The sequence below is a fragment of the Pygocentrus nattereri genome, chromosome 30 (genome assembly GCF_015220715.1).
Source record: "Pygocentrus nattereri isolate fPygNat1 chromosome 30, fPygNat1.pri, whole genome shotgun sequence".
In the NCBI taxonomy this organism is placed as follows: domain Eukaryota; kingdom Metazoa; phylum Chordata; class Actinopteri; order Characiformes; family Serrasalmidae; genus Pygocentrus; species Pygocentrus nattereri.
In genome coordinates this window covers 7558710-7581533 of record NC_051240.1, presented here as the reverse complement: position 1 = coordinate 7581533, position 22824 = coordinate 7558710, and the positions used below count along the sequence as shown (strand labels likewise).

At 40.0% G+C, this 22824-nt stretch overlaps 1 protein-coding gene across 8 annotated transcripts in view; it reads left to right on the top strand.

Moving 5' to 3' along the window:
• Nucleotides 1-5315, top strand: part of LOC108424773 (axin-2) — a 99538-nt gene extending 94223 nt beyond the window's left edge. For all 8 annotated transcript variants that reach the window (XM_037536512.1, XM_037536514.1, XM_017692994.2 and 5 more), the window contains one exon: nt 2796-5315. In XM_037536512.1, the coding sequence (XP_037392409.1) occupies nt 2796-2922 (127 nt within the window). In that variant the 3' untranslated portion in view covers nt 2923-5315. The remainder of the gene's footprint in view (nt 1-2795) is intronic.
• The last annotated feature ends 17509 nt before the right edge of the window (nt 5316-22824 follow it).

The window sequence follows — 22824 nt, the reverse complement described above, 5'->3', positions numbered from 1 at the left end:
GAATTAAACACCCCAGTCCACCGGCCATATATAGTAGCCAGTTCATCGTTTTGAACGTATTGTTTTTGTGACATCACAAAAAACAACTCATTTACATATATCTGCCCATTTTGCCTGGCAGTAGTGTCTGAGAGATCTACGTCAGTAAACGACTTGGGTCTTTTTCCTGGTCCGTCACAGGGCAGATGCGTTTACATTGACATTGAATGTATTCTGAAGCTCTAAATGTGTGTGTTAATCCCAACATGGCAACCTTTCAACAAAGAACTGTACAGAACCAGCCGGCCAGACAGTATTGATACCAGATGTGATGACGAGCTAAACGCTGCCACATTAAACGCACTTCTCTCCCACTCAGCTCTGTACAGATCTCTCTCTATTCCTGTCTCTGGGTCTCTCACTCTCTGTATCCTCCTCTTAATCTCTCTCACTCTATCCCTATTCTCTCTCTCCATATCTCTTCTTCCTCTACAATTTTTTCACTCTTCCCTCCTTCCTTCCGCTCTCTTTCTGCCCTCCCCTTATTTTCTCTCTCACTCTTTTTGTTGTTCTCTTACTCTCTGTTTCTCTCTCCATACTTCTTGTTCTCACTATCCCTCTAAAAACATCCATTATTCTTTCTTTCTCTTTCTTTCTTTTTCTTTCTTTGTTTCTTTCTTTCTTTTCCTTCCTCTTTTTCTTTCACTCTCTATCCTTCTCTGTTCTCTTTCTCTGAACACCACTTGTTCCTATCTTTATATAGATTTCTTTCTTTCTTTCTTCATTTATTTATTTCTCTTAGTCCTCTTTACTTTTCTTTTCCTCTGTTACCCTCTTGTTCTCACTTTAGCTTCATTTGTAGTTTTCTCCGTCTATCTTCTTCTCTTTCTTTCTTTCTTTTTCTGTGTGCTCTCTTTAATTCTGAGCACCACTTGTTCTCTTACTGTCCCTTTCTAGATTTCTCTTTTCTCCCTTTCTTTCTTTCTTTCTTTCTTTCTTTCTTTCTTTCTTTCTTTCTTTCTTTCTTTCTATCTCTTTGTCTGTCTTTCTTTGTGTATTTCTTCTTATTATTTTCTTTCACCCTCTTTTCTTCTCCGTTTTCTTTCCCTCTCATTCTTCCTGCTCTGTGCCTTTTTAGCTTTCTCTTCTCCATTGCTCTCTTTCTCTTCCTTTCTTTCTGAATAAATTTTCCAGCTCTTATTCTTTCTCTCTCCGATCCTCTTTCCTCTGCTGGTGTTTTACCTTTGATCTGTAAGGGGATGAAAAACGTTGCCTAAGTCAGAAGAAGAATTTGGTAAAAGGCTCTGAGGAACATGCTTATCTGTGCCAAGGTTACACAAGCTTTAAGTTATATTTGGCACCATTCAGGACCTGCGGTAGCTTATGCTTTAATTTATCTTGCTCTCGAAACTACTTAGAGTCTTCCGGCCCGGTGAAATACACAATGGACTGCGTACATGTGTGTGTGTGAGACTATAGGCTCTCTCACACACCTAACCAGCCTGATGCAGTCACCTAAGCATGACTGCATCAGGCTGAGTGAGACAAATTAAAAGGGGGGAAAACTGTTTTACACATACGTTGTTTGTGTGAGTTACTCAGCCTTCACCCATAAACTCGAGCAGGCTGTGGAATTCCAAAGCCGCCCCACACACATGGGGCAAGTGAGCATTTTTCCATTACAAAGCCAATCATTAAATCTTCCCCGCTGATCCCTGCGCCTTTTAAAGAGCCCTCAGATCATTAAGAGCTCAACTGAGAAAAAAGCCCCAACTCAACCTTCACTGCTGTCTGTCCAGGGGGTGGGAGGGGGCATGTGACCCCCGACCTGTTGAACACCCATGAGATCAGGGAGAAGCTTCCTGGGTTTACTGTCAAAAGACCAGAGCTGCTGGCCGTATCATTTGCTGCCAAACAGAACTGTTCTCATTCTTTGGCCACATTCATTTCTTACGTTTGTCAGTAATAACTTGAGAAAAGCTGTACATTCATCAATGTGTTCATCTCCAAACATGTGACATTATTTTTTTATTTAACTTATTCTTGTTTCAGCATTAAAAATATAAAACATATATTTAATAAAGAATTTAAGCCTTAACAACTAAACATAACACAAAGTCTTATTTTTATTACAGCTTCTATTCTTTTTAGGAATCTTCCTTTCAGTTTTTCAAAGAAATCTGCAGTGATATTTTTCCACACCTCCAAAGTTCAGTCTTAGCAGATGGTGGCATATGAAGCAAAAGTGGGGCTTGAAGTTGGATTTTGTATCTTATTTGTGAATATTTGTTTTACAAAACTCTATTTTTTTATTTTTTGCTCAGAAATGTCCCCTGAAAATGAATAAATTAAATTAAATAAATGATGGATACTTGTAGTTAGTAGCATGTGAGCTTGTTGAAATGTCTTTGCTCCTTTTTTGCCCTGCAGTTTTAGAAACCTCAGCTGTTGTTAGCAATAATGTGCACTCGGTTGTTCAGTGGGGCATTGTTGAATCATCATTTGCAGGGAGTGTCTAAAGGCTGTGTGATACATCGTTTGTCAGTGTTTATTGCAATAGTAATGTAATACTGATGTTAATATTGGAGGGCTCTAACATTCAAATACATTTGCTTGGATCCAAATAAATGCAGGCTAGTCTTAAAGTGTCACACGGATTGTTCCTTTTTAACATATATATTTTAACCGGTATTATCACCAAGTATTTTTTTAACATGCAGTCCTAATATATCTGAAGGACTGTAAACATTGTCAAAAGACCATTGTTGTTGAACTGTGTGTGTTTTAATGAGGGTTCTTTTTCCTCTGTGTTGCAGGTACTACTTTAAGAAGGCCAGCGATGAGTTTGAGTGTGGCGCCGTGTTTGAGGAAATCTGGGAGGATGGGACGGTGCTGCCCATGTACGAGGGCAAGATTTTGGGCAAAGTGGAACGAATGGACTGAGGATACAACTAGGCATCCATTCACAGCCAGCTAACCAACCAACAGGATAACTTATAGACTTCCATTTGCCACACCTTGCCACCCCCCAAACCCTCCAAAATGAGGCTGGACCACCCTTAGAGATCCCTGTCCTTGTATTTTTTAAGCTACCTAGAGTTAATATATTTGCGAAAGACTGCCCAGGTTGTGATGAAGCTATTGAAGGAACACTACGCAACCAATGAAGAAAGAGCGGAAGACCTTTTTTAACCAATCAGCCTTAGAAACCTGAGAAACACAGCCTTCTGGGTAATGTAGTTTTGAGCAGTTGCTCAGAAATACATCCTCTGAGGAAGATGCAGATGACTTCACTACGCTGCAGTGGACTGACTACGCCACCATCTGCTTTACCTATTGAACTTCAGTCAATGTTGAAATGTCTATACATGTGTATATACATACAGGCCTATATGTATATATACATGTATTCTTTTAAAGATAAAGATTTTCTTTCTATTATTAAGTATTTATTGAAACTGTACTATCCCAACTTTCCCATCCCACATGTCCACAGAACGGACACGCTGCTTCAAAATGTTGGTTCCGTCCCTTTTATTATCACCAATGCAACATCCATGTACTCCTCTCTAGACCCATCAGCGAGTTCCTAGAAACTCAAATAGAATTCCTAGAATGTTCTGCTGCAGTAATGTCGACGAAAGCTCACTGTGCGGTAACTACTATTTAACATTTTTAGAACATTTTTCTAAGATGGGTCCTCATGTTAGTTCCCATTGAAAGGACGTTCTAGGTAGTTTGCTAAGAATAGATTTACAGAAAGGTCCACTTGTTTGATGTTGTGCCTTTGTTTGTTGACCAGACATTGCACCAACACAAAGATGAGCCCACATACTAAAGCTGCATTTACATTACAGTGGAGCAAATCGTTTTCATTTTGCCTCCCATTGATTTCTGTAGAATCAGGATCCAACAGCGCTGTGGGAGTGACAGAGCGGCAAAAAAGTTAAGAATTTCACACCTTTATGCAAATAAGATTTGTCCAACCTCAGCCAATTAGGTTGCTGAAAGGCAGGGCATTTTGTCATGTGTCATGCCTATGGTGTTGAGAAGATTGCAAGAAATAATTGCAGTGGTCTAAGAACTGGGGCCCTCCAATGAGTTAAATTCATTCTTGAAATGTCTACATCAGATTTGTGATGTGTTCTTAAACCACAGAATTGTTGAGTGTGTGTAGATACCTAAGAACAAATCCCAAAGAAGAACACATTGGTGAATATCAGAATCTAAAACATTGGTATATATCAGAATCGAAAACACTGGTGAATATCAGAATCTAAAACTGGTGAAAAGTTGATTTTAAGAAGAAATTTCTTCTTAAAACCGGTTGGTAAATGAGGCCCAGTGTACAGCTTAGAGCATTCAGCTTGAAATGTGAAGGTCATTTTTTAAAACAATATTGTTTTAAACCACCTGCAGGTCATATGTGCATACAACTCTGCATAGACTTCTACTCTGAGCAGCTAAACATGCTTGCATTTTACAAACCTCCCCCAAAGCAGCGAACAGGTGCCATTAGAAAGGATTTGCTTCACTGTAATATAAATGCAGCATAAGTACTTGTTCATACCTGATCTGATCAGTAAGACGGGGATTTCTGCATGTCTCATATTGACTGGACGGTCCTTTGTTGCTGTCAGGGACACATTGGGATGCTTAAGCGTTCACACTACAAATGTTATTTGGTCAAATGCGTCGATGTCCACGTCCAAAGCAGAGTGATTGGATCGTAGTGCGACACAGTGGACTCACACCTGAACTCCACATGATCAGACAACTCAGGACGTATGTTTACCCCACCAGTGAATAGAGCCTAAGAGATCAGAACTATGAGCTTTAGCATCTAACACTAAAGGGTTTTTAAACAGTTCCAGAACAAAAGTGCTTTCTATTAACAACAACATATTATATTTATCCATGTCCAATAACTGCGACCATCCACACTTCATAGCTTCATATCATCTAGCACAACGCGTAACTCAAAGATGATCTTCTTCTAGGCCTATATGTTGGAATAATCCATTATGAACTGTAGGGGGGAGCACTAAAGTTTGTTTGATACCAGTGCAGCACCTGTGCCTACATGGACCATACCATGTGCTACCCTGTTTCAGGGTGTAATATTCCCTCGGTTTTCTGAAGGGCTTTATGTTTAAAATTAAGAAGAAAAAAAACACTTTTTAAGCTTTTAATAAATGTCATTTACTTTTTTGGTTTGTTTTGTTGTACTTTATTTACTTTGTTTTATTTTATCAAATCTGTAAATTATACGTTATACAAAGAGTTTTCAGTTAAAGATTTTACTTTGATCTATAATTATTGTAATTATTAAAAGATGTAGCCTTTATTATTAAAGTTTTATATTTTTCAAATGAAACATCTTGTGGCCTTCTTTCATTTCTTATATTGTGATATTGCAGATAGTTTGAAAAAAAAATCTGTCCAGAGTGGTTTGATGACCCTGCATGTAGTTTTTAATCTGTGAATGGCTTAAAAATAGTTTTAGGTAAAAAAGACAATGCATTAAAATATGCATCCCTGACATGTCTGCATCATTCAGTGGCTAACGTCAGTCAGAGTGGTTTGATTTAAGTGGTGCTGATGGGAACCAGGAGTAATGATGTATACAACAGAAATATAGCCATTTTATTCACTATCCAAAACCACCAGTGAACCTACATGTGTCTTCTGAGTTTTTATGTCATGTTGATGATAATTTAGGAGAAAACAAATTCTTTGTGGAATATTTTTGCTTTACAACACACTCCACTGTGGATGTATGCTAAAAAATACATCTAATCTCAAAAGTTTTTAATAAAATTCTTTAAATATCAGTTTTCTGTGAGGAAGCTTTCAGAGGCAATAAAGTCTTGAGGCGTCTGGTTTCTCATCCTGATTTAGTCAGTCCAGTTCCCTTCCATTAGCTAGGTCTGCTGTTATCACACAGTGTCTCCCCATCATGTTGAGTGATGGAAGAGAGAGAGGTGACCACTCTTGTCACCCAGAGAGAGAGAGAAAGGACAAATATGCACTTTTGGGGTCCTGATTAGAGATGGCTGTGGCATCACTGATTGAACAAGTTCCCAATGAAAGGGCCAATGCATAGGCCAGGGTTCGCAACCCAAATCTTAAGAAGAGCTATTTTGTCCTTTCAACAAAAATCAATCCACCCTTACTTTGCTCTGCTTTAAGCTTTAGCTCAGCTATAGCCACTTTTCTCACATCTCTGGCAGGAAACTTTTTGTCAAAAGTAGTTTCTTGTAAAACGTCTCTCAATGTTTGACTTTTTAAGAGGCTGAAGTCGCCAGCTTCTTGTTAGAATTTTCTTGTTCCATCTTTAATGGGTGGAATAACAATGTAACTTTGTAACATTTAAGGTGGAACAAGAAAAGTTGACCTTTCTGAGGAGTGATTAAAAATGCAAATAAGCCCAATCATCTCCAAATTTTTGATGTTTGTCTTAAATCTTTCTCTTTGCCTTTTTATTAGCTACTAGCTAGGCAAGATTGTCTGCATTGCTATGTTGCAATGAGACCAGCAGTCTGCATGCCAACCTTCAGGGTAAATTAGCAGATATAGGTTACATTCACTCCAGCATTTAAGGCCATTTCTTGTCAAAACTGTTTTAGAATTGAATCTTTATTTTATTGCAAAGTAGGATTATTTTATGTTTACCTAAAACTCGAAATCTGCAGTGGAGCCTTGACAGGGCAGTAATAGAGCCACATGTTGCTGACCCCTGGCTTAGACAGTTGTACCCCTCCTGAGCCCCTTTTTGAAACAAAACTCAAACCCACTGACACAGAATGTAAATTCAATGTAAATGAAAATCAATATGCAATTATTTACTTCAACCACATAGCAAAACGACAATAATTGTTCAGACTGTCTAAGTTATACTTCTAATGGTTTCCATTGCACACATTTCTACGACCTTAACTGATTGTCTGATTTAAGTCCCATCAGAAACGGCACGTTTTCATGTGCCGTGACCGTACTGTATGTTTTTTTCCCGGCTTGTGTGTAATTGGACTTTCACTGCAAAGTTTGTGCGTCTGCGTGTGGAATAACCTTTCTCTTAGTTTGCTGTTTGATCTCGCCTCTGTCTCTCAGCCTACGGATAATCTCCTCCGCCACTTTTATCCCTCTTTTAATTCTCCTTCATTATTTCCAAATCTGCCAGCTGAGTTCAGCCACGGAGGGAGACGCTTCTTTAAAGTAAAGTACAGGACACTGACCTCTTCTCTTTATTTTCTCTCCCTCCCTTTTATCACACATCAAGAATAGTGTAGACTTGGACACTGAGAAAAGTGAGGTGTTTATTTGATATGTGAATAAAACATATTACTTCAAGACTTTGCCAAAAGTAAGTAAAATGAAAGACAAAATAGTGTTTCCTTCATGTGGAAATGATGTACACATTTGAACCAAGTGAATTCATGCAAAGCAGCTACTACTTTTTTTTTGTTGCAATGTCAGTCATTATGGGTCAGAATCATGTAAAAGTATCTACCAAAACACTTCATCAGGACTGAGGAACTAACTGCAGTGGAACTTCAGCATCTATCGGCACAGGGACTGAAGTCTGATGGTCTGTATTCTTCTCTTTTTGGATCCTTTTGACCTAAAATAAAATGCTAAAGCTCCAAACACACAAAACGTGTGAGCAACGGTAAAGCGGTCCAGGAGCTGAATAAGCAGAACAGAATGAAATTAAAACCTTACAAATGCAATTAGGAGCTAAATGTGAAGAACTTAAAGGCTCACAAACGTACTCAACTAGCACACATGCAAACCCGAGCTACCACACTTTTAAATGCCTCAGAACTGACCCTGCCAAAACACCTTAATGTTAACATTTTGGCTTGATTAAAGCATTCAAATCCCACTGAAAATGCCTTAAAAGAGTCCACGAGACAGAAACAGCAGGTATTTGTGTGTTAGAGACCAAACCTCTAAGAAAACATTAAAGAGTTAGCATGGTTAGCCAGTGCTGCTAGCCGCTTAGCTTTTAAGCCACACTTAAATGTCTGATATTCTTCCACAGTTTCTCTCTCTCTCTCTCTCTCTCTCTCTCTCTCTCTCTCTATCTATCTATCTATCTATCCATCACATCCTTCAATTCATTCATTTACTGTAATTAGCTTTTAGCATTTTAGCCGTTACAAACGAACCTCATGTTGGAGTCGTGTTGTATTTCTCTGTTTGTCTCTCTCTCTTTCTTTTTTGTCTATCTGCCTCCTTTCTGTCTTTCTCTTCTCTCTTTTACTCTTTTATCTCCCTCTTTTGCCCTTTCTTATGCTTTTCTCACTTCCACTCCCACTCTGCTTTCTCTCTTCTTGACTCTTTCACTGATTCTCTGTTTGGATTTTCTGCTTTTCATTTTTCTGCCTGTCAGGGATACTTTTTGTCCCTCCTTCTGTTTATCCATCCATCCATCCATCCATCCATCCACCTATTTATCAATCCATTTATCCTTTCTCTGTTCTTGTCTTTGCCCCCCCTTCACACCTCTTCTGCCTCTCTTTCACACTATCACTTTACACACTCTGCTGTATTTCTGTTTCTCTCACTCACTCTCTTTTTGTCCATTACTTTCTCAGTCTGTTTCTCACTCTCTATTTCTGTCCTTTTCTGCTTCTCTCTTTCACTCACTCTCTTTTTGTCCATTACTTTCTCAGTCTGTTTCTCACTCTCTATTTCTGTCCTTTTCTGCTTCTCTCTTTCACTCACTCTCTTTTTGTCCATTACTTTCTCAGTCTGTTTCTCACTCTCTATTTCTGTCCTTTTCTGCTTTGCTCTTTCACTCACTCTATTTTTGCCTATCTTGTCTGTTTTATTTCTGTCATCAGTCTGTCCTTTTCTCTCTTGCATTTTCTTTCTGTTTTTCTCTCTATTTCTCTTTTTTTTTCTCTCTCTCACATTCTCCCTTTTTCTTTCTCTCTCACTCTCTTTCTGTCTCTCCCGCACTCTCACTCACTCACTCTCTCTCACTCTCTCTCTCTCTCTCTCTCTCTCTCTCTCTCTCTCTCCGTCTCTCTCTCCAGGCTGCGAGGCCTTTGTGTTTGAAGCCTTTGTAGATTTGCAGCTCGTGCTTAAATCTGTCCTTTCATCCCTGCCGTTCCTCATTAGCATATTTAATTGCCAGGTAAAATCATTTGTTTACAATCCGTTTAATTATTTGATTGTACAGTAAACCGTGAGGAAGGAGAAGAAGGTTGAAGGGAGTGAGGTAGGGAAGAGGGGGGAGAGAGAGAGAGAGAGAGAGAGAGAGAGAGAGAGAGCTCAGTTGCCAGAATACACATCAAAGCAGTGCCTTGATGTTGATGTTGAATGGGCATTAATGGTTTCTGAAGGCAAGAGATTGCATGAAAAAAGAGAGAGAGAATAGAAAAAAATTTAAACCCCCTCTCTCATAATCCCGCCAGCGATCTCAGCAAATGCATAAACATGGGAACCTTCTGCCAAAGAGAGAGAGAGAGCGATAGAGAGAAAGAGAGCATGGCGTAAAGCTGAAAGCTTCAAAAGATTCTGGGAGTTATGTTAAGTTTAGATTATGAACACAGGCCAGGCGATAGCTCTCTGCGCTCCGAGTTCATTGTTAATGTAAAGTGAATTGTTCACACGTTCCCAAACCAGCATTTTGGAGTAAGTGATTTCTTTTTTTTCTATTCAATCCACCTCATTTGGAGTAAGCAGTGGCACTTAGAAGGCAATTACGACAGAAGAGCCGGGCGTATAAACCCATGGCTATAACTTCAGCTGACTAACTGCTCTAGCAAATGGAGCTGCCTCGAGTCGACCGAACATGTTACTGTACAAAGACATCAAGTTTTCACAAATTCAAACTGAGCTGTTTTGGTGTGTGGTGTTACTATCAAAACTAGCAAACTAATCAAAAACATTGGGAATTTAGTGGGAATTCAGGTGAATGCATTTTTTACAAAAGCAGTTTCTGTCATCCCAAAACTAAACATACTTAATATGTCCATTAACATCTTCTATTACCAGATATGCAAAAAGCAGAGCTTAATTCTAAACACATTTTACAGTCATTGGTGTTATATGAATATAGTGTAACACCAGTGACGGTGACTCCAGTGACATTTTGGCTAAAACTGGACTTTGTAAAATTGCTGACTCATTGTTAGTCAAGTGATTTTGTGCAACTATTTAAAATCAGTAATAAAAATGATATCTGGCATTATGTGGTCAAAATTTTAATTATCCAGCCATTAAAGCACATAACAATGGTGACACATAGAGGTTCTTGGTTCCTCTCAATGGTTTTTCCTCATCTTTTTAGGGAGTTTTTCCTCTTGACTTTTGGTTCCTTTTAATGGTTCTTCATCATCTTCCTAGGCAGTTTTTCATCTCAAATCTTGGTTCCTCTCAATTCTTCCTCATCTCATTAGGGAGTTTATTCTCTTGATTCCTCTTAACGGTTCTTTAATCTAAAATGATATTTTTAGGATGTTCATCCTCTTGATTCTTGGTTATTGTCAGTGGTTCTTTCTTATCTTCTTAGAGAGTTTTTACTGCTGGTGTCTGCATCAGCGACTCTTCTTAGTGGGATGGACCTGCATTTCTGGAAAATTGGACTAAAGACAACTGAAATTACTGATTCAGGTCCAACAGATTGAACACTTAAATGCCCTGGAGCTGATGGGAGACCAAGTTTCTATTCCATACACTTACAATTTCAGAAGAAGCCATTTTGCATAGTTTTCCATCTAATCCAGAATGGTATCATTTGGAACAATCTTTGTTTAAAAGTACTATTCATATAAAACTGAACTGAAATGTATTTAATCTTCATCTGTACATCTGTAATTCTGTTTTCATTTTGTCTTGCACAATCCTTTCATGTTCATTTTAACGTTTTACAGTGTGTGGCCTCTTTTCTGACTGTAGGAATCAAGACAAATCCCTGTGATATCCCTTCATTTCTAGTTTACTGCATGTGGCCATGAATCAACCATTCAAGTTTAAGAGCACTGATCTGAGATCTAAGCATATGAAAACCAAGGACTGGTCTTAAATCATCTACTCCCTTTAGATTTAGGAGTAGCATCTCATGCCAAGAAAACTCTTCCAGATAAAGGCTTACATGAATACAACGTCTCAGGCTAAAAGTATTGATCCAGGATCAATTTTTGCCTTTTATGTCCTAATCAGGACAATTATAAAGACCAGGAGCTGTTTGTAGATTCTTCACACACTTAGAACCTGGATAAAATGAGGACACTGCTGTTTATGGCAATGGTTTAGCCAAAAAATTGCACAATTTCCTACTTACCCCAGATGTAAATAATCAGCGGAGACATATTTGGTGTCTGAAGTTGTTTCTTTAGTTTTGTACTGGAGCTACGAGGCTAATGTAGTTAACAAGTAATGGAGGCCTATAGTCAGCAGTTAGCACTGTGTTAACTGCATACCCATGTCATCCCTCACTGGCCTAAATTTGTGTGAAGTTCTTCAGTAATCTAAAAAAAAATTGCTTATGTGGTCCCTGGCGTGGTATTGCACACAGTTATTTCTTAACAATGGTGCGCATAATTGTCTACAGAGATGCCATTTTAATAAATAATAGTGTCATACAGTGTCTGAAACCTTTAGGCAAGTCTATTCAAGATTGCTTAACAACTTGGTGCAGTCAGAGAACTGTTTGTCCAATGTTGAACTGAAATAAATATGCTTCTTAGCAGCATTAGCCTCATAACAAAAGAGACAAACATTAGATGCCCAATATATTTTCACTGACTAACACTTTGGGGTAAGAAGAAAACTGTGTGAATTCAATTTTTGGCTGAACTATCACTTTAAACACCCCTTGGTCCAGTGGCCAAGGCCGTATGATCTTCATACCCAGCATCTCATTCGCAATCCGTTTTATTTTTCCCCTCAAAAGAAACATCTTTTTTGCGGTTCTCTCTTTTCCTTCTGACTGTTCCTCTGTCTTCCGAAGCCAAATGTGGAATGGGTGAACATTCTTTACTTTCACAAAAACGGCGCCCCCCAAAGCAAGGCGGATCGGTCACTCTCGCCTTAAACCACCGTAAACAACAAGAACAATTTATCTGGCGGTGAGGCGTGTTTACTGAAGCAGAGCCACAGACATTTTTAGCTGCCTCTTTTTTGTTCTTCAACCGCTGCGTCCTCTGATCTTTGGTATTATTGGATGTTCCCCTGTGGTCACTGTGGGTTCTGCGTTCTTCTCCATTGTTCTTAAAGCAGTGAGGATTCAGAGAATTCCGTATTCGGCCGCGCAGATCCGATAACATGATTTTTACGGCGTAGAAAGTCCCACATACCAGCCGGACCCACAGCATGGAGACACTTTGTCACCAGATTCATGCAGCTTGGCCTGGAGTGACATATATTTTTGTGTTCAAAGGCTCAGTTAAGGCCTGCTGTAGGCCAGTTCTTGGCGACAGCAAACAACATAGACCTTCAAACAGCAACAGAGCCACCATAATACCACAAAACCCTGTAATATCTGTACACTCAGTGCTCGTTTTGAGGGTGGTAGATGGTGCTGTTTCAGCAATGCCTGACCGGGACTTTTAAACTGCAATAGGAATTTTTTCGTGTTTTGTCTGTTTATTATTTGACCATTTTTTGTGCCTCCCTGTCCAATGAAATGCACAATTTAGCTCTGTTTGAGAGGGAACTTTGCCTCAGGCCAAGTATAACTTTGCATAACACACAAAAGCAGTTCCCTTTTTTTCACATTCCAAACTTTGATGTGGTCAGGATGAAGCCTTTGCTTTGAAAACCACACCTTGTTGAGATTTGGACCATTCATGACACGTTCCCTGATAGATTAATCACCAAGCTCATCCTATGTTCACAATAAAAACAAACTTGCTAAGCAGGTAGCTTTGTGGTAAAAGAAGCTAACCAGCAACCAGAAGGTCTATGGTATGATTCCCAGGGTGTTCCTGGTTGGTGACTGGGCTGCGGATCAGACAAAGGTACCTCAACAATGAAGCACCTGCACCACTGCTTTTGTTGAAAGGGAGAAAACACACAATTTTATGCTCCCTCACTTTTTTTGAAAAGGAAATTTGACAAACAAAAATATAGAGATACACTGTATTTCCAAAAGTATTTGGTCATCTGCCTTCATACGCATATGAACTTGAGTGACATCCCATTCTTAATCAGTAGGATTTAATATGATGTCAGCTCACCCTTTGCAGCTATAACCACTTCAAACCTTCTGGGAAGGTTTCCCACAAGGTTTAAGTATGTTTATGGGAATTTTTGACCGTTCTTCCAGAATCGCACTTGTGAGGTCAGACACTGATGTTCGACGAGAAGGCCTGGCTCTCAGTCTCCGCTCTAATTCATCCCAAAGGTGTTCTATCGGGTTGAGGTCAGGACTCGCTTGTCCATGTCTTTATGGACTTTGCTTTGTGCACTGATGCTCAGTAATGTTGGAACAGGAAGGGGCCGTCCCCAAACTGTTCCCACAAAGTTGGGAGCATGAAATTGTCCAAAATCTCTTGGTTTGCTGAAGCATTAAGAGTTCCTTTCACTGGCACTAAAGGGCTGAGCCCAACTAAAAACAACCCCACACCATAATCCCCCCTCCACTAAACTTTACACTTGGCACAATGCTGTTCTCCTGGCAACCACCAAACCCAGACTCATCCATCGGATTGCCAGACGGAGAAGTGTAATTCCAGGGAACATGTCTCCACTGCTCTAGAGTCCCGTGGCAGTGCTTTACACCACTGCATTCAATGCTTTGCATTGCGCTTGGTGATGTAAGGATTGGCTACAGCTGCTCAGCCTTGGAAACTCATTCCACGAAGCTCTCTACATGAAATTTGGAGGTCTGTAGCATTTGACTCTGCAGAAAGTTGGTGACCTCTGCATCTCAGCATCCGCTGACCCTACTCGGTCATTTTACGTGGCCTACCACTTCGTGGCGGAGTTGCTGTCTTTCCCAATCGCTTCCACGTTGTTATAATACCACTGACAGTTGACTGTGGAATATTTAGTAGCGAGGAAATTTCACAACTAGACTTGTTGCACAGGTGGCATCCAATCACGGTACCATGCTGGAATTCACTGAGCTCCTGAGAGCGACCCATTCCTTCACTAATGTTTGCAGAAGTAGTCTGGATGCAGAGGTGCTTGGTTTTATACAACAGTGGCCATGGAAGTGATTGGAACACCTGAATTCAAAGATTTGGATGGGTGAGTGAATACTTTTGGCAATATAGCGTATGTTAAATTTAGTGTTTTTTTTATCTTTGAACATAATTTCAGTATATTGCAGTCAGCAGCAAAGTGAAGACAGCAATATTAATTTATATATATATATATATATATCGCTGAAATGGTAACTTTACAGGAGAAGGAAAAAACTTACTTTACTCTTAATGTAAGTCAATGGAACCAGACTTTTTGACAAATAATTATTGGCCATTTATTTTGATGCATTCGTGATGAAATTTACACACATATAAAGGGAAACAGACATTTTCAAATTATGTTAAAAACTGAAAAATGACAAAAAGTTTTGTCCTGACAGCAGCGATATATATGTAGAGGCATGTAGAGGTGGTCAAGACAACTTGCTGAAGTGCAGACCGAGCATCAGAACGGGGAAGAAAGGGGATTTAAGTGACTTTGAACGTGGCGTGGTTGTTGGTGCCAGACGGGCTGGTCTGAGTATTTCAGAAACTGCTGCTCTACTGGGATTTTCACGCACAACCATCTCTAGGGTTTACAGAGAACGGTCCGAAAAAGAGAAAATATCCAGTGAGCGGTCAGTTGTGTGGACAAAAATGCCTTGTTGATGTGAGAGGTCAGAGGAGAATGGGCAGACTGGTTCCAGATGATAGAAAGGCAGCAGGAACTCAAATAACCAACCAGAATCTCTGAGGAACGTTTCCAACACCTTGTTGAAAATAAGCCACGAAGAATTAAGGCAGTTCTGAAGGCAAAAGGGGGTCCAACCTTTTACTAGCATACCTAATAAAGTGGCCAGTGAGTGTGTGTGTGTGTGTATGTGTGTATATATATAGCTGAGGTTAACTAAAGTTGACTTTATTTTACTAAGACTTTTATGGATTATTTTTAAAAATTGCAACTGTTTACCACACCACTTAGACTTCTTAGACTTCTCTTTTGCTTTTGGTTTTAGAAATAAGTAACAATTCAGTCTTTCTACTGCTCTCTGAGGCAAAAGGGCAAATTTTTGGATTTATAAATATGCAAGTTTTTCAGAGGCATCCTCATAGTTATAATTGCTAGGCTATGAAGGACCGACTGGGTGAATTAATCTGCAACAATGCCACCTTGAGGCAGACCAGTGCTGCCGGTGCTCTGCTACTAGTTAGTTTAGAACATCAAAGACAGAGGTTTGCCATTTTTAAAAGAAGCAGCTGAACAGCGACCTTTCCCTAAATTTATATTTGAGCATCTGTTTTCCCCTCATGGACAGCAAAACATCATTAAAAGTTTATGTTCAGGGTTCCCTCTGAATTTTGTTTTTTAGAAATTCAGGAGGTCCTAGAGCTTAATTTGGAGGTCTTGGATCCCCATGGAACCCCTGTATTTCACACCTTGATTGTTCCGCCCCCTACTGCACTATGCTGGTTAACAACCAGGCCCCGCGTGACACTAAAAATTAGCCCTGCAACGCAAGATATTGTGGTGGGTCCAGCAGGAGTCTGCTGTGCTACATTCATTCATTCAGCCTTTTATTTTGTCTGGGTCAAATCTAGAGTTGTATTTCAGTTTATGAAGCTATTAATTAACTCTAAAATTATCTCGAAACAGTGTTGCCCGTTTTGGAGCTGTTTGTGTGTCCTGCATTGTGTGATGGTGTTCTGTAACAGTCTGTGTCTGTGCTATACCGCAGAGTGGATTCCCCAGGCAGCCGTCGGGTCTGTGGTCTTACCACTCCTGGTCTGGCTTTCGGCCATACACCACCCAATACACACACACGCAGACTCGTATACACACACTAAATGCCCACACACAGAATACAAGACCAGTCACTTGAGCAACTTGCTAAATTTGTCAAAACAATTCTGTAGTAACGTTACTATTTAAAAAAAAAAAAACGGTTACAATGAAATATGGGTGGGTTGAGCAGCTGCTTCTGGATTATCCGGATTATATTGCCTAAACCAGGGCAACATGAAATTGATCAAAATCTCATCCATACAGGATAAAGTATCTGTGGAATTTCCCCTAAAATTCTACAGATAGCCCAGATTAAAAGTTCATATCTTGAACATTCAAGGCAGCTTTAGTCCACTGGACAGACTCAATAACAATGTATTCTGTTGAAGTCTATTAGCAGGTTGTAGATTAGAACAGGGCTGTTACTGTTACTGAGGGAGCTTCAGGTTCAGCCAATATCCAAAGGCTATTCAGTCCACACGCTGCAGATTCGTACTGGATTAAAATCAACCACCAGGGGTGCTTGGCTTGATGATCCTCTAGCCTGCATACTATTACATTTTAGATGTTTACAACTGTTTAACAGCGCTGTGTAGACATTTGCTGATGATGAGTGCAGCATGCATTAGCATGGGAGACAATGAATTTTTAGTTTTTCAGTGATTGAAATCAAAACAATAGTTTCCACTCTAACACTGGAGATGCGATGATTAGCAATGATTAGATGATATCTTTGGATATCTAACACACCTCATTCAGTGCATCAGCTAATCATGAGGCCCTTCTCCCAATGTTTTAGCTTTCTAACAGCTTTCTTTCAGACAGAGAACTTGCCCAAAACCAAAGTAGGTGAGAAGCAAAAAGGCTAAACGTCACTGCCTATAGTTTGATGTTCAGAGCTTGTAATTAAATTTGAATCGATTTAAAGCAGCTCTAATAGGGCGCATTATATAGCGGATAATCACACTGTTGAGATGGTTCATTGAGAAAAACACTTAAACAAAGACTTAGAGAGGCCTTATGTTTATAGCCCACCAAAAAACTTCCCTAAGCACCTGGCTTTGAGAGCATTATGGGTTCCCAGCATTGACTCTGAACACGCCGGCGATAAAGAACATCCTCGTTTCACCAACTTTATTTACTGCACTCACACCTGTTTGAAATTGTGCCTCACCAAAAAGCCCAGCTGTAAACCATTTCATCCAACACCCACACCGAAAAAAGGCATCGAAAGCCAATGATTCAGCTAATGAATAATATATCTCCCCTGCGCTAAGTGTGTTTTAATGGTGGGAAAGGCTGCACTGTATACAAACCCTAATGCGAAGGAGGCGCAATGAAGTGGCAAACACAGTGCTGGTAAATAGAAGAGAAAGCAGAACAGTCACAGCCTGAGGGGAGAATAGTTAGCCACCCAGACACCAGAAATCAGCCGTATTACACTTAAATGGGCAGATAATTCCACACCCCGTTGGTCTGCCCTGTTTTATTCACTGCTGTTAGAGCCGCATTGTCCTGGGTCATGTATGCGCTCAGCGCTAAAGCTAAAACAGTGCAGATAAGCAACAAATCAGGGGATTGAAAAAGCTCTTTACAACAGCAGCACTTCATGAAGCACATCTTCTCAAACTTCCAGTTAATGCTTGCAACACTTCTTAATAGCATCTAAACTAAGTGCTGCAGTAAACACTTGAAAAATGAAAAGCTGCCATACTGCACACTCCGCACATACCGCACAGGCACGTCATCAGTGTCAACCCAAAAGTCTCCTCCAAACCTTACAGAATGAAAGAATCCCTGAGGAGCCACTTGGTACTGGAATTCTAATGAAGTATAAATGTTTCACATGTTCCACATCATTTCATGCTAATTCTTTGTGCTGTGATTCACTCTTAGGCCCATTTAGCCTGCATCCCTTTCTCATAAACTCACCATTAATGACTCTTTCAAACTGATTTGACAACATGGCTAAGATTTGGGTCCCTTAAACTGCAGTCTTATAATTATTAATGATAAAACTTGAGGAAATAGTGGTAAACCATGATTATTAGACATAGGCCTTCAGTTCAGGCCAAAAATGATAAAACTCAAGAAAAACCTTTTCAATAAAGCTACTTCTTAATTAGTATGTTAGCACTAAGGTAACATTGGTGCACATGGGCATTTAAACCTTGTAAAATACATTCCATTTGTTTGATTTGATGTATGTAACATATCAAAATGCATTTTACCTTCTATGTAACAGTTTTTAATGAAACCTGGTTAGCCCACAATTCATCTCTGCAGTTAGTGGTGTATGTAGAACTTCCATAAGGCCTAGAATGATGTTTCTACTCATGAAACCCTTCAAATGAACACATGATTGATTGGACCCACATTCACTTCGTTGGTTTTAGTAAATCCAACATGTAAGACCTTCAGTTCAGCACCTGAAGGCCTAACCAATGACTTCCTTGGAAGTATCTACCTAGATACCACAGAGAAAACCAGGGACATGGGAAGTGGGGTACTGAGGGTGTGGCAGATTTCAGAGTTAGTTGATTGGGCGACTGGTAAAAGAGAAAAAAAAACTAAGACTAAACATGAAACTAATTTCGACGTAAAAAACACCTATATCTGCTTGTTATAGAATGGACTTGTATTTTTATGTTTTACTCATACTTTAAAAACCTGCAGCAGCTGAACTGTTTATGTCCACGACATATTTTCATTACAGCAAGCCAAATCACTTCCCTCGCCCCCTGCTGGCCACTCTGGGATACATTACTTAAAACACATGCGGGTTGAGGTGCATAGAGGGACAATGTTCGCAGTGCTGTAGGCAATTTCTGTGCCTAAACGTTGCCTAATGTTGATTTTTAAACTTAAAAACCCGCTTTGATTTAGACACATTCCTTTTTTTATCAACCGTTATATCTCCCACTCAAAGTGTGATCAACTATCTGACTGTACGTCACTCAACTCATTTGTTTAAAAGTTTATCCAAGCAGAGATATCAGGGTGTGGACCAGCATTTGAATGGATCAGTTATGTGGGTATATATTGCCTCTCGTCACATTTTGGCATGTCATGACACTCTCTGTATGTCATAAATCATCAAAAAAATTGAATGAAAAAAGGCAAATTGTTTGTATTACTAATGTAATCATGCATATACTGTTTAAAATGTCGGCACCCTCTACTTAAAACACCTTCCTGCGTCCCTGGAGAAAACAGTCGAGACTGACAAATCTCCTTTGGGTGTGTCAAGGTTTTAACCCCTCTATTTCCGACCAAAACTTAACAGTGAAATAAGAATATTACTACAGTATTTGCAGACATGTATTTCCTAGAGGTTGTTAGGTCTTCTCTGGCTCTTATTGTCATGGAGCCCACAGTGGAAAAAATCATTTCTTCAATGTCATAATAAGAAAACCACTTTTCTCCCACATCAAAAATTATTTGATTAAAATGACTCAAATGAACAAAAGTGATCACAACAGTCATCACTCATTTAAACTTCACAAACATTTTAGGGGCTCAAGAGTAATTAGACAGACTAAAATGTAATAATTAAATTGTCAATTTTAATACTTTGCAGTCAGCGACTCACCACACACCTGAATCAGATGTGTTTAAGCAGAGAGATCACCAAACTGTACAAGACTAAAGCCCCCTAGAATCCAAACTGTTCCCCTCTGGTTTATGTTCTGTCAGTTTTTAAGTGGTTCCAGCTTGAGGAGAAAGACAGAAAGAGACTTCTGTTCTTGCATTCTAGACACATGTGTACCTGTTTCTCCGTGATGCTGAGGGAAAAGAGGCTATGCTGTAGTAGGGGCGGAGAGGGGGGGAGAGAGACAGAGAGAGACAGAGAGAGGGAGAGAGAGTCATGTTCTGGTTTTGGAGGTATGATTAGACATGTCTGCATGTTCTCCTCACTTACAGGAAACAAACATTCATAACTGCAGAACTGCCTCCAAACACAACGCATGCATGCTGGAAAACAAAATTTGTGTGAAGTGCATAGCAATGAACCCCTACCACACTTCCACCCCCTTGGCAATTGTTTTTCACAGCCTTGCTTATCATCCATTCTTAGACTTTTGCAGGTTTTGGTTAGGGGTCCATTGAAATGATACTTTGCAACAAATTACATGCAATTCCCATCATAAAAGCACACTGGATAGCTAACTGTCCATTTGCAGCCTGAATTTTGTCTTCACATCAGTTCATTTCTATAGATATAAGCTGCATTCCAAAGCTTAGGCTGCAGCTGAGGTATACTGTATTTCTCGGCTGCTACATCATAGAAAACCATTCCAAAGTGAAGGGTCCTGAAATATAGCCTACGCTCTGAGTGATGTCTAGGACGCATCAGATGTATCCTTCCAGGCATGCGGTTACCCACAGTTCTCTGCACAAAAATGACACAAGGAAAAAAAAAACAGCACCAAAAAATGAGAACTTGTTTTAAAAGGTTAAAAGTTTAAAAGTTGTTTGTGTCCTTGAATTTGTCTTCGTTACCTTCTAAAGTGTAAAATGATTGATTAATTAAAGCATTCATCCACATGTCATATATATATATATCATATTTTATTTGGATGTATTTGTTTGTATGTAGTTTATCATACTACATAAGAATATCTCCTCCATTTCGATGAAGAAATGAAAAAGCAGCAAACACAATGCAACAGGCTCCATTTACTCTCACCAGTTCCCTCACAGGTTTTGCGCTGCAATTGCAAGAGCAGGGACCTTTCTGGTGACGTCACTACGCAGCCTCATGAGGACTGTTCCATTTTTGTGACCAATAGGCTACTAAGCAGGAGTCTTCATAGGACAGTCCTACTGAGGACCTGCCCTACCTTGGCTGCAACCTAAGCTTTGGAAGGTGACTACAGTGGGTCATAGAGTATAAGAAACCTCAAAGCAAGTCTATTATACAGGGAGATTCACCCAAAAGAGGCCCCGAATATTCTGTTGTAACTCCCATTAGGATGAAGCAATCTGAACCAAAAAATATGCTACATACCTTGACATATGTGTAATCGATTGGATTACATGTAATGCTGAAAATAAGCTCTGTTTTCTGCCAGACATATGAACGAGTAAGGGGGAAGTTGCAAGCAAAGGTTAAACATCACAACAGCTGTCTGCCGCCTACCTCATCACCCCAATGCAGGGGCACCCCGGCTTCATATACTGAGGACTACATTGCACATTGTTTCATTCAGATTGCTTTGTCCTAGCGAGAGATATTACAGAACACTCTGTAACACAGCTTCTTTTGAGTGAACCTCCCTGTAGATTACTGGACATGTCCACATGATTGAGGCAAGTGGGTGATGATTTAGGGATGCAGTTCACAAGGTGCTAATTGTTAGGGTATGAGCAATGGCCTTGTAATTCAAGTGGAATACTAAAGAAGCAAATGTCAGAAAGCAAATATGTTTTGACAAGTACATTTGTGGGCAGAGGAAAATTGAATCCAATTTTTTGCCAAGCTAGACATTTAACTTTGTTGTGTACTTGGAATATATCCCTAAGGTGGTGTAAATAGGCTAGTCACTCTTGAGTTAAGACACTGCAGAGACAGAAGTTGGCACTGAAGGAGTTAGCACCTCCTGAGTACTAGTACAACTTCATTTTACCAGATGAGTCATGATGCTCGTCACCCATGCTGGTATGTTGCAGGATTTGACCATTGCCAAAAGGTGGGGAGCAGCTAGATAATTTTGTCTGTACAGGTAAGTGAGTGATATATGTATATATGTGTGTGTGTGTGTGTGTGTGTGTGTGTGTGTGTGTGTGTGTGTGTGTGTGTGTGTGTGTGTGTGTGTGTGCAGTAGTCAAATCTCGAGATGACAACAAGAGTGAAGTTCCAAGTTCCTGGGATGTGTAGGAGCTTGGTCTTGTTGGGATCAGCTTTGGCCGTTCATTTTGAGATGTCAGTGCAAGTGAAAACTTGAGTATCTGAAAGTGGGAGGGAAAAGATGAGTTGAGTGTAACAGTGGTAGGAAAACCTATGAGAAGATATGACATTGCCAAGAGAAGAGGTATAGAGGGGAAATGGAAGAGGGCTCAGGACTGAGACCCGGGGGACACCATTGGAGAGTCTGTATGAACTCCATGTTCTTTGTAATGAGCACTCTTTCAGGTAGGACCACCGCCGTGCTGTGCAAGTGATTCCTCGGCTGGCTAGGATGAACAAGAGGATCTTATGATTGATTGTGTGAAAGACTGCAGAGAGGAATTACGATCAGTGGAGGCATGTTTGATATCACCACATGGAACTGCTGCAAGGGAATTATCTATAGAGTGCACTGGTTTCAAACCAGGTTGATTAGGATCCTAGGGTTGAGGCTGGGTCAGTAGAGACAACTGATAGTAGATGGCACATTAAAGGTTTTTTGAGAGGATAGAAAGGAGAGCTAATGGTCAGTAGCTGTTGACATTGTAAGTATCTAGTATGAGCTTTTTTTCCAAGATAACCTTGCAGTTGACAGAAACTGGTAGGCCTACATGACTTGATGTTATGGAAAGGGTTATAATGGATTTAGTGAAGATCATAGAGGTGTCTGGAGCATTGACAATGTGATGAGGTCCATTGAGGCGGTGGTAAAATTCCTAGATCACTATTCATCTAAAGAAAATGGAGAAAAACATGTTAGAGAATTAGGCAGGAAAAATGAGGACCAGTGGGGGGAGTGCAGTCAGAGGGATATGATTGGCATCTCCTATTAACCTCACTAGTGTTTGCCAGGTGACTTCTGGGGAGGGTTGGTTCCTTTGACCAATTTCACATGCATTTTGCTAAAATAGTTATTTTGTCTCCATATTTGCTGAGCTGTTGGCTGCTAGTGCTAGTTGTTAGTGCTGTCCTTGGTGTCTGCCTACTGTGGCGTCACACAGAGTAACCACGAGCTGTGTGAGGAA